We start from the raw sequence: 13,030 nt of genomic DNA, 5'->3' as shown, positions 1-13,030 counted from the left end.
TTCTAAAATGGCCACCTTCATATTTTCATGCACATGTTTTTTTGATGTGAACTCTTTGCTGATTTTGATAAAGAGAGAGAGAGAGAGAGAGAGAGAGAGAGAGAGAGAGAGAGAGAGAGAGATCTTGTGACACTCTTCACTCAAGAGAAGCTTAATTGAAAACCAGCATTATTTACCCCTGGTCAGATCTGACCCGAACATAAAAGGTGGAAACAAAAAGTTTGACATTACTTAAATATTAACAAATATTATAAAAACCTAAAAACTTTTTCACACTTTAACATATACATTTAGTCAATGTTGAGGATAACCCAAAGGCATTTTGACCAAACTTAAGATTCGTTTTTCACTGTTTTTAACTATTAAACAGGTCAAAAATTACCCGAATACAACAGGAGGGTGAAGCTGTTTTTCCAGCAGTGCCTCTAAACCTAAGTATGAGTAATGGTTATAGTGATGCTTGCTCTAGCAAACACCATTAAGAAGTATACATTTGAACCGTGTTGAACTTGACAAGCAAACCAGAGTCAGAGGGGTTGAAACAGATTCAACGTCAAACCCCAATTTCCATAGTGGGTGACCTTTAAAGTCCTCCAATAAACCTATAAAGCCCTCCAAATTCAGTTCAGCTCTGCAAGATAATTAGAAAATAATAAAACAGAACATATTTTGATCAATTTTAAAGTTTTATTTTTCATATATCAAAGAGATGAGGAAACAAATATACAGTGGCAAGAAAAAGTATGTGAAATGGTTGGAATTACCTGCATTTATGTATAAATTTGTCTTAAAATCTGTTTGATCTTCATCCAAGTTATAATAATGAACACACGTTCTATTCTTAGTTAATCTGTTTGAACTAATAACACACACATTATTGTATTGTTGTTTTCATTATTGAATTCATCATTCAAACATTCACAATGTAGGTTGGAAAAAGTATGTGAACCCCAAGGCTAATGACATCAACAAAAGCTAGAGTCAGTGGTTGATGCACCCAATTAATGAAACGAGATTGGAAGTGTGGGTTAAAGCAACTTTGACTTATAAAAAGCACTCAAACATTTTTTGTGTGCTATTCACATCAGCATCTGCTGACGTGGACCATGCATCGCAAAAAAGAGATCTCATAAGACCTACAATAAAGAATTGTTGCTTTGCATGAAGCTGGAAAGGGTTACAAAGTTATTTTGAAAAGCTTAGATATTCATCTGTCCAGAGTTAGACAAATTGTCTATAAATGGAGACAATTTACTACTGTGGCTACTCTCCCTAGAAGTGGCAGTCCAGCCAAGATGACTCAAAAGGCACACCGCAGAAAAAAATAACTCTAGAGTGACAGCTAAAGACTTGAAAGAATCATTGGAACTGGTTAACATCTCTGTTCATGAGTCTACTATACGAAAACCACAAAACAGGCATGGTGTCCATGGCAGGACACCATGAAGAAGCTGGTGCTTCCCAACAAAAACATTGCTGCGCACCAGAAGTTTGCCAAAGACCACCTTGACACTCCACAATGCTACTTGGAAAATGTTTTGTGGACTGATGAAACTAACGTTGAATTGTTTGGGAAGAACACACAGCACAACGCATGGTGTAAAAAGGGCACTGCATACCAACATGAAAACATCATCCCGACGATGAAGTACGGTGGAGGGAGCATCATGATTTGGGGCTGCTTTGCTGCTTCGGGGCCTGGACCACTTGCCATCATCAAGGGAAAAAATGAATTCCCAAGTTTATCAAAATATACTTCAGGCTAATGTCAGGTTGGCTGTGCACAAACTGAAGCTCGGTGGAAGTTGAGTGATGCAGCAGGACAATGACCCTAAACATCGAAGTAAATCCACTACAAAATAGTTTAAAAAAAAAAGAAAATCCACCTTTTGGAGTGGCCCAGTCAGGGCCCAAATCTTAACTTAATAGAGATGCTGTGTAATGACCTCAAGATAGCTGTTCACACCAGACATCCTAAGAATATGGCTGAACTGAAGCAGTTCTGTAAGGAAGAATGGTCCAAAATTCCTTCTGAACATTGTGCAGATCACAGCACTGTGAATGTTTAATGGGATGTGTTCAATATAGACATTAAAGATTATAATTGTTTGTGTGCTTAAGCACATTTCAGTTTGTCTATATCTTGTGACTTTGATGAAGATGAGATCACATTTTATGACCAATTAATGCAGAAAACCAGCTAATTCCAAAGGGTTCACATACTTTTTCTTGCCACTGTATGTGTACACACACATGGATTACTGATAATTCACCATTATCACACAGACAATCATGATATAGTAGTCATTTGTATGAATATAGTACTCATTTGTCTTCTGATAAACAAAGAAATGGATATCCTGTGATAGTAAACTTGGATATGAAATAATCATAAAAACACTATTACATATCTCGGGTCTTTAATGACCCTATACACTTAACTAAGCAGTTTTAAATATATATATATATATATATATATACAGTTGTGCTCAAAAGTTTGCATACCCTTGGAGAATTGGTAATATATGTACCATTTTTAAAGAAAACATGAGTGAGCAGGCAAAACACATTTCTTTTTTTCTTATGGGATTCATATTCAACTGTAGGTTATAACAAAATGGCACAATCATAAAACAAAACATGGCAACAATGAAAAAAACTAAATGACCCCTGTTCAAAAGTCTTCATCCCCTTAGTTTTTAATACTGTGTATTGCCGTGCAGTCTTTTGTAATAGTTGTCTATGAGGCCCCAAATTCTTGCAGGTGGTATAGCTGCCCGTTCGTCTTGGTAAAATGCCTCCAGGTCATGCAAAGTCTTTGGTCGTCTTGCATGAACCGCACGTTTGAGATCTCCTCAGAGTGGCTCGATGATATTAAGGTCAGGAGACTGTGATGGCCACTCCAGAACCTTCACATTTTTCTGCTGTAACCACTGGAGGGTCAACTTGGACTTGTGCTTAGGGTCATTGTCGCGCTGGAAAGTCCAAGAGCGTCCCATGCGCAGCTTTCGTGCAGAAGAATGCAAATTGTCTGCCAGTATTTTCTGATAACATGCTGCATTCATCTTGCCATAAATTTTCACAAGATTCCCCGTGCCTTTATAGCTCACACACCCCCAAAACATCAGTGAGCCACCACCGTGCTTCACAGTGGGGATGGTATTCTTTTCACTATAGGCCTTGTTGACCCCTCTCCAAACATAGCGCTTATGGTTGTGACCATAAAGCTCTATTTTGGTCTCATCATTCCAAATTACAGTGTGCCAGAAGCTGTGAGGCGTGTCAAGGTGTTGTCGGGCATATTGTAACCGGGCTTTTTTGTGGCATTGGCGCAGTAAAAGCTTCTTTCTGGCAACTCGACCATGCAGCTCATTTTTGTTCAAGTATCGTCGTATTATGCTCCTTGAAACAACCACCGTCTTTTTCCAGAGCAGCCTATATTTATCCTGAGGTTACCTGTGGGTTTTTCTTTGTATCCTGAACAATTCTTCTGGCAGTTGTGGCTGAAATCTTTCTTGGTCTACCTGACTTTGGCTTGGTATCAAGAGATTGCCGAATTTTCCACTTCTTAATAAGTGACTGAACAGTACTGACTGGCATTTTCAAGGCTTTGGATATCTTTATATATCCTTTTCCATCTTTATAAAGTTCCATTACCTTGTTACGCAGGTCTTTTGACAGTTCTTTTCTGCTCCCCATGGCTCAGTATCTAGCCTGCTCAGTGCATCCACGTGAGAGCTAACAAACTCATTGACTATTTATACACAGGCACTAATTGCAATTTAAAAAGCCACAGGTGTGGGAAATTAACCTTTAATTGCCTTTTAAACCTGTGTGTGTCACCTTGTGTGTCTGTAACAAGGCCAAACATTCAAGGGTATGTAAACTTTTGATCAGGGCCATTTGGATGATTTCTGTTATCATTATGATTTAAAAAGGAGCCAAACAACTATGTGATGATAAACGGCTTCATATGATCACTATCCTTAAATAAAAGACAGTTTTTTGTATGGTCAGTCATATTTTCAAAATCAATGCCAAAATTTCACAATTTCTGCCAGGGTATGCAAACTTTTGAGCACAAACTGTATTTTGTAGTTTTGCCATTTTTTTTTATTTTTATGTAACACTATTCAGAAGAGAAAGTTTGAGGAATACTAAAGAGGTGTGGCCATAACTCCAAAAAATGGATGAGGTACAGGGAGTGAAATGAGGACCCGGGTCACTAAAGACCCAAGGTATGCATTAAAGGGTTAAAGCCCATAGATATGCCAGTTGCTCTGGTGGTGTAATGAAGACACACACTGAGAAATTAATTTGGTTTGAAAAGCAGAAGTCATTTATTTCGAAACTTTTATTAAAGCGTACATGAGGTTGGCCCCTTCACAAGTGAAATCCATCTTGGAGGAAGTGCGACAGTCTGAAACCTAGAGTACCAGCATGGCTACATTCTACAGGGCTGGTAGAAGTTACCCTTTACAACTGATCCGAGTGAAGCGCAATGTTTTTTTGTTTTTTTTTACTATAATGCTAAGAACAGGGGTGCTGTTTCAAGATCAGTGCACAAGAGCAACTTGGGTACCTGCAGCACAATCTTACCAGTGAGACAATCATTTATAAACATTATGTGGCAAGAGAGGAATCATACATAGTAGGCTTTAATGACAGACAGGACAAAGCCAAAAGTGGGTTCACATTCATTTTTAGTGTAAACACAGCATTTATCAGAGTTGTTAGAAACTACACAAGTGGGAGTTCACACAAGTGTGTTTTTGTGGTCACGACTCACGATTGTGAGAAAACAATAGCTTACATTCAGTAGTGATATTTGTATTTCTCTCTAACAATGCCTTGTTGTGACTGCTATTTCAACATTAATTTCTCCTGATATTTTATTTTTGATTACATTATTTTGTCTAGTTTCACTCAAGAACGTTCTAGATCCTTCATTTATGTTTAGCAAAACATTAAACAGCATTAAAACACAACATTAAAATGAACTCAGCAACTCTTTGCGGTACATTCTGTTTGGATGAATCTCACCCCAAAATCAAAAGAAATAAACTATATTTTGCATAAAGAAAATGTTGCCTTTTTCAAGGACATTAGGCTTCTGACAACTGAATCTTTGAGAGTTTTAAGATCAGACAATTTAATTACAATTATCCTAAAAATAGGCTTTTTTTTTTTTTTTTTTTTTTTTGCAATTTATGGGGTCAAATATGACCCTGAAATTACTTTGTGAGATTCACCAATTTGTATGGCTGGAAGCAAAAGATAGTGACATTCACGTGCACTGAAAGAAACGATTGAACACAGAAACAATTCATTCAAAACATTCAAATAAACCCAGTATCGAATACATATATAATCATCATGAAAACAGGATAATGACTTACATAAAGGTGCAAACATGAAAGATCTCAATAAGGAACATTTTTGATTAGATGTATAAGCATGTAGTAGACTAAGACATTTGTTATTACTGATCGATATGAGCTCTACACAAAATGTGCACATTTCACGGATATTTAAGAATTAATTTACATGAAACCGATAAGATATTAAAACAACAAATGGAAGATCTGGCTGTTTGAGACACAGTTTTAATACGATGTTCATGACATCCTGGTGGTTAGCATGCACATTTAAAAAAAACATGCTACATTTTAAACTGATGAAATATTCCAGTGCTATATTTTTTTTTCCACCAATAAAGCATCAATTTTTCACCCCTCATCAGGACTTTGTGTTGGTTCACTTCCATTAAAGCGAATTCAGACGTATAAGATGAACGCACATTTGCAAAAGATCTGCATGAAGCTGAACGATGATTCTAGATTCACAGAATCACAACTCTCAATAAAGAGAGCTCTGCCTTAAAACAAAATTTAGATCATAAAGCAAAATCCTTCAATGTACCGTTCAGATCATTTCTAGTCACTCCCAAAATGTAAACAAAACCCTTGTGCACTAATTTTGCAAAACAAAAAGACTTAAATAATTTAAACCAGTATATACATACAACTCAGAAGGTGTTCTTCAAGCTTCTAAAAATCCAGAAGTACATTTTTTTTTTTTTTTAACGCAAGTGCATTTACTATAAACATTGTCGCACCATTCCAACTTTGTGAGGTCTTTTTGTGGAAGCAGTTAGCATTCATGGTGTCTATGCATCTACTATATATGCAATGTTTTGAACTTTTCATTTTCTAAATGGCAAACCTAGAGAAAATGTATGCTTTGTACAGAGAGTATAACTTGATCGAAGTATGCAGAGCCACTCTAGCCACTCTAAATGCAATGCTATGATGCAATTTCACCACTAGATATCTCTAGAGCAGATCGTCTGTATATGGTTTGGCAGGCGGCATCATGCTGTTTAGCGTTTATCTTTTTAATTTGCATTTTTATTGTGACCTTTAATGAGAGTCGCTAATGTAAAGCAAACAAGCCTAGCTCAAACTACACAGGCGATGTACAACGAAAGACATGTTTTTCATCTGAAAATCTTTTTCTAATGAGAATGATGAATAAGGATAATTTAATTATATTTTATTTCAAGTAGGTAGCAAACAGCCTCTCTGTTTGGCCCTGCCATGTCCAGAAGTCATTTTCTAACTGACCAGAGAGCTGCGTCTGGTCAGGTCCACGTTACTAGCGCTCAGTCCTCTGGATTCTGACAAACCGCTGTTAGATTCCTGATAACACAGAGAAAAAGCTTAAAAGTTGTAAAGCCCAACTATTTTCAAACATTTAACATAATGAATGTAAAGACCTATACACACTGAGATAAAATATCCACTGTGAACAATTCTTTTGAAATGAAACCATACATTCTTATGGACCTATTCACAAAAATAGATTGCTGATAAAACTCTATTATTGTCAATATACTATATATTTCTGTATCATTTTCACTCATCACTCATCTTTTTCAGTCATCAGGGTTTCTGTAGCTCAATTGGTAATCAATTACTCGTAAATTAAAATGCAAGTTAAAATGAACAGTTATGAAATCACGTGAAATGTATATTTTATATTTTGTTTTATTCACAAACGTTACCAAGAACAGTATCCAACTCAGGTAACTTCAACAAACTATGCTTTTCTTTTGGAATAAAAATTTAACTAACAATATGCATTAATAATAATAAAAAGATTTTAAAATAACAGCAAAAAATATTTGCACTCACCAGGAGCTTATATAGAAATCAATACTGATGACATTAGGGTGATACACATATATAAACTCTGAGTCTACATAAAAAGGCTATTACATTTGTATCGTTATTATTCAGAAAAACAAGTGGTGAAAATTGGATTTAAATTAGGGTTGTTGATTTAACATGTTAATTCAGTGCGATTAATTATATAAAAATGCGTTAAAAACATTTACGCAATTAATCATGTCCCCGGACCGCAATAAGGAATATTCCTTCCATATAAGCAATTCAAGCGTGGGGCACCACCTGTTTTCTCCAGGGGGCAGTAAGCAAAACTTCAGCTGTATAAGCAACGCGCAGCTCAAACAGAGAAAAAACCACACTTACCAAGAGCAGACAACACAAGATGAGAACACGTTCTTGCATTCAAACACAGCTTGATGGAGCACAAATCCAAACACAGGGATCTCAAGATGTTTTTCTAAGTTTCAAACTTTGTTTAACTTGACACAGTGACCTAAAAAAGGTATGCTTATGACGCAACCGAGACGCTCCAAAAGCATCAGTCTGATGCAGGCGTGCATTGACGCGTCCTTAGACAAGCCCTTATAATAAATCTTAATAAAACTGATTGACAGATTCAATTGCAAAATGGATTGCTGTGAACTGTAGGCCCATGATAGGCTTATGTTCAATAATAAGGAAATTAACAATATATTACATTCTAAAGCCACTTTTTGTATTGTCTTTTTTAATGCTTCACTTGTGCCAAAATAATGTAATGCATTTAAATTTTCTGTATTATTTAAATATATATATATATATATATTATTTATACTTATTTAAATATAACTATTTATAATTATTCATTATATATATTGAATTATTGTTATTTGAGGGGCTTTCTCAGCAAATATTTATGCATGCAATTAATTAATTAATCGGCATACCATGTAATTAATTCAATTAAAAAATGTAATCGATTGACAGCCCCAATTTCAATGTAACACACTGTTGCTGTTGAGAGATTTCATGCACATCCACACGTACTGGTCTGATCAGCTTCAGAGTTTCTCGTACCGCTTCGCATTTTCTTTCCACCATAAAAAAACATCCTCGTCTGTTGGTTTGCATGACTCTAACATAAATAGAATACCAATAGATAAGAATTCAATAAGAAATATTTCTGCAAGAAGCAATTAATGGGGTTCAAGTGGCAAAGGGCCTTTAAGTGCATGTGCTACAAGATTTTAAGAATTATTCTGATAGCCCGTAAGCACATAAAATGCAGATAAAGCAATATAATTTTCAGCAATCTCAGGTAAATAACTATAGAGATATAGTGTTTTTAACATGTCTGACTGTTATAGCGCCACCAATTGTCCGATTCACACTAAATTTTGCATGCTTCTTTGGAATCGCGTTTCATTTGTGTACTAAATTTGATTCCAATCGGAGCCTTTGTTTAGGAGTTATTGGCTTTTGGGTAAACTGAGCTGCACCCATATGTTTATTTCCCTATTATAGCCATTCCAAATAAAAAAAGTTCTACATTTATATTATATTATATATATATATATATATATAAAATTATTGATCTAAGGAGTCCAGAGAATTGTACTACACTGTTTTTTTGTTTTTTTTTTAGGTTGAGTGAAAAATCTAAGACTAGTTCACAAAATTCAATAATTCTTTTTAAATAATCTCAAATATTTAAAGAACAATTTGATTGACACCTACCGTTCTTGAGGCAACGTTGTTCAGAATGAGATCTATCATATCATACGAATAACATCTGTCTGTGTGAAACTTTGCAGAATACACAACTATTCACACACATGTAAAATGCGAGAGCACAACATTCATAATTGTTATAGCGCCACCTACTGTCCGATCTCCACCAAATTGTGCATGCTTCTTCAAAATGAAAAGACTTTTCGTTTAGGAGTTATTGGCTTTTGTGTGAACTAGGCCATACCCATATGTTTAAATTAACCTGTGATAGCCATGCCAAATAAAAAATGCATTTTTTTATTTTTTTTTATGATTATTGTCCTAGGCTGTCCAAAGATTCTTCCTGTACAGGTTTTGTTGATGTCACGTAAAAAAACCTAGGACTAGTTCGCAAAAGTAGGTTTTTTAAATAACCTCAAATAGTTAACGAGCGATTTGATTGACACCAATGGTCCTTGAGGCAAAGTTGTTCAGAAAGTGGAGATCTATCATATGATATATCTAACGTGTGTCTGTGTGACATACTGCATAATATTCAGCAATTTACACCCATGTAAAACGCGATAGCCTCTCCCTGTGGCCATTTATTTTTCTTCAAATTTTGCACAGACCTCTAGGGCCGAGAGTCAAATATGCAAGTATTGCCACACTTGACTTTGCTTTCAAAAGCACAGACGCCATCATATTTGATGTGGACTCAATTGTAACTGCGAGATTTGGTGAGAGATTCCGGGGGAAAGCACACTGTATTTCAGCAGTACTCAATTAGTTAATTACTCGTGCACATCCCTAGTTACAAATCGTCTTGCCTTTTCCATTTGTTCTTAGTGTAATTATGCCTTAAGAGTGTGTTTGTGTGTGTGAAAACCCACCTGTGATGTTTCTTCTGCGTTCTTGTTGAGGAAATTTAAGGAGCTGGCCCTTTTCATCCTTTAAAAGAAAACAAAAAAATCTGTTACAGCATCTTATTGAAACAGGTTTGTGGTTCAATTTAGAGGTATTCTGGTTCTCAAGACTTTGGACAAGGTACAGGTTATAACCTCCGTCTCTGTTGTGTTGTGGTTTAAATCTCACCCGGGGTTGCGTGGCTCCTGAGGGCCACTGCCCTGCAGTTTCTTCACCAGCATCTCACTGCTGCGCCGCAGGGCTTCACGAATCTTCCCGAACGAGCCGCTCCTGCGCAGGCCGCCGTTCCCATCCTGTGCACAGAAGATCCACTCAAATACTCAGAGCTCAAAATTTTATGTTAAAGGAATACTTCACCCAAAAACAAAACTTGTCATTATTTACTCACCTTCATGTTCTTTCAAACTCGAATGACTTACTTTCTTCCATGAAACACAAAAGGTGATAGTTAAAGAATATCACAGCCACTCATTTCCATACAATGAAAGTGAATGGGGACTTGTCAAGCTCCAAAATGACAAAAAAGCACCATTAATGTATCATAAAAGAAGGCCGTATGTCTTATGGCTCCATTGTTGCTCTCAAATCAATTATGCTGAATTCTGCTACACATGTGCTGCGTGACATTTAATGTCGACGACATCTGGTCACTAGACACTAGTGGACAACTGTACCATTTTTCACAACTTTTGTAGTCCATTTCAACAAACATTTCCAAGTTTCTGAATGACTTAAAGGCTTGGAATATAGTGCACATGTATGGACTTCTTTTATCATGCTCTTTTTTTTTACTTTTTGGAACTCAACAGATGCAGTCTGCATTAACTGCCAGGATATTCTTCAAAAATTCACTTTTTGTGTCACACAAGAAAGTAATACAGGTTTGGAAAGACGGGAGTAAATTATGACACAATATACATTTTTGGGTGAATTCCTTTAACACCACATAGTAGTTAAACATCAAGGTGTTCAAGCATTTGACTAATGTGACGGTCACACTGACCCCGCTCCACTCAGCCTCATCACCATCACAGTCCCCTCGGGGGCCTCCGGGACCATTTACCCCGTCTCTGCTCTGACGTCTGTCACCTCCTCCACAACCCCCTTCCTTCAGCAACTCCACCACCTTACTTTGATTGATCGCATCAATGCCCTGAAAGAAAGAGAATATATATATATATATATATATATATTACATTCTATTTTGCACTGCCATTGTGTAATTGTTAGGGCTATCAATCGTTTGATTTAATTAATTATTATTAATTATTCGAATTAATCGCATACATAAATAATTGCTGAGAAAGCCCCTCAAATAACAATAATTCAATATATAATGATGAAATAATTATAAATAGTTATATTTAAATATATATAAATAAAATAATATATATATATATATATATATATATATATATATATATATATAAAAAATAATAATACAAAAAATTTAAATGCATTACATTATTTTGGCACAAGTGAAGCATTAAAAAAGACAATACAAAAAGTGGCTTTAGAATGTAATATATTGTTTATTTGCATATTATTGAACATCATTGGCCTACAGTTCACAGCAATCCATTTTGCAACTGAATCTGTCAATCAGTCTGAGATTTATTATGAGGGCATTTCTAAGGACACCTCAATGTACACCTGCATCAGACGGACACTTTTGGAGCATCTCGGTTGTCGCGTCATAGAAGTACGTTTTTTTCACTGTGTCAATTTAAGTGAAGTTTGAAACTTAGAAAAACTTGAGATCCCCGTGTTCGGATTTGCGCTGCATCAAGCTGTTTGAACGCAAGAACGTGTTCTTATCTTGTGTTGTCTGTCTGCTCTCGGTAAGTGTGGTTTGTTCTCTTTATAAGCGTTTGCATTTACATCGAGTTTTGCTTACTGCCCCCTGGAGAAAACAGGTGGAACTCCAAGCGTGAACTGCTCAGATGGAAGGAATATTCCTTATTACGGTCCGGGGACATGATTAATTGCGTACATTTTTTTAACACATTCTTTTTTAAATAATCGCACTAAATTAACGTGTTAAATCAACAGCCCTAGTAATTTTATTTGTTAATAGAGGTCAACCAATATATCAGTTGGTGTTTTTGAACTATCGGCTATAAAAAAAATAAATCAATGCTGAAAGTTCCTGACAGTTTTTTTTTGTTTGTTTTTTTTTTTTTGCTTGTTTGTTTAATTACTCCGTGGAAGGATTCTACAGTATAATAGCGCCCTCTAGAGGTTAAGTAAAAACAATCACTGACTCCCCGTGGAGTTTATTGTGTCAAGTGACTAGGCTATGCCGAGAGACGGACACTTCAGAAGCGGATTTAAAACATTGACAGAGAAAAGCCAATATAATACATGTTATTATTACAGATGTACTATATTGGCTTTTCTCCGTCAATGTTTTAAATTCGCTTCTGAAGTGTCCATCTCTCTGCATAGCCATGTTATTATTACCGTTAGTCATGGTATAATAAATAAATCATTGAAGACAACCAACATTTTATAGCAGGTGGTTTGATAAGTCCCTATTCTTATTAAACTTATTTGCAAACAAACTTGTTTGTTGCTACGGACATGTGTGCAAATTGTGCCGTTGTGTGATAAGGACATGTGTGCTGTTACTTCTCTAAGTATTTATACTTACGATTTTCGCCTGGTAGAAAATGAAACAATCGTTCATTCACAAGAATTCGCTTGAGGGGGCCTGGGTAGCTCAGTGGTAAAATACGCTGGCTACCACCCCTGGAGTTCGCTAGCTCGCTAGTTTGAATCCCAGGGCGTGCTGAGTGACTCCAGCCAGGTCTCCTAAGCAACCAAATTGGCCCTGTTGCTAGGGAGTGTAGAGTCACATGGGGTAAACTCTTCGTGGTCGCTATAACGTGGTTCGTTCTCTGTGGGGCACGTGGTGAGTTGAGCGTGGTTGCCGCAGTGGATGGCGTGAAGCCTCCACACGCTCTATGTCTCCGTGGCAATGCGCTCAACAAGCCACGTGATAAGATGCACGGGTTGACGGTCTCAGATGCGGAGGCAACTGGGATTCGTCCTCCGCCACCCGGACTGAGGCGTATCACTACGCGACCACGAGGACTTAAAAGCACATTGGGAATTGGCATTCCAAATAAAAAATAAAAATAAAAAAAAGAATTCGCTTGAGACATAAGATAAAAGGCCAGGCAAAATAAAATTATTTCATCTATTCATGGTTGTTGCATGCC

General features: G+C 36.5%; 1 protein-coding gene across 1 annotated transcript in view; it reads right to left on the bottom strand.

The window, feature by feature from the left end:
• Nucleotides 1-4,316: 4,316 nt before the first annotated feature.
• The window catches only part of LOC127452969 (kinesin light chain 2-like), a 32,201-nt gene continuing 23,487 nt past the window's right edge, over nucleotides 4,317-13,030 (bottom strand). Inside the window, exons 11-14 of the mRNA XM_051718913.1 lie at nucleotides 10,810-10,959; nucleotides 9,975-10,099; nucleotides 9,773-9,830; nucleotides 4,317-6,701 (exon numbers count right to left, since the gene is read on the bottom strand). Of these exons, the coding sequence (XP_051574873.1) occupies nucleotides 6,618-6,701; nucleotides 9,773-9,830; nucleotides 9,975-10,099; nucleotides 10,810-10,959 (417 nt within the window). The 3' untranslated portion in view covers nucleotides 4,317-6,617. The remainder of the gene's footprint in view (nucleotides 6,702-9,772; nucleotides 9,831-9,974; nucleotides 10,100-10,809; nucleotides 10,960-13,030) is intronic.

This window comes from Myxocyprinus asiaticus, chromosome 2 (genome assembly GCF_019703515.2).
Source record: "Myxocyprinus asiaticus isolate MX2 ecotype Aquarium Trade chromosome 2, UBuf_Myxa_2, whole genome shotgun sequence".
Taxonomy (NCBI): domain Eukaryota; kingdom Metazoa; phylum Chordata; class Actinopteri; order Cypriniformes; family Catostomidae; genus Myxocyprinus; species Myxocyprinus asiaticus.
Note: the sequence above shows the minus strand (reverse complement) of the source record. Positions and strands in the feature narration are given on the sequence as shown.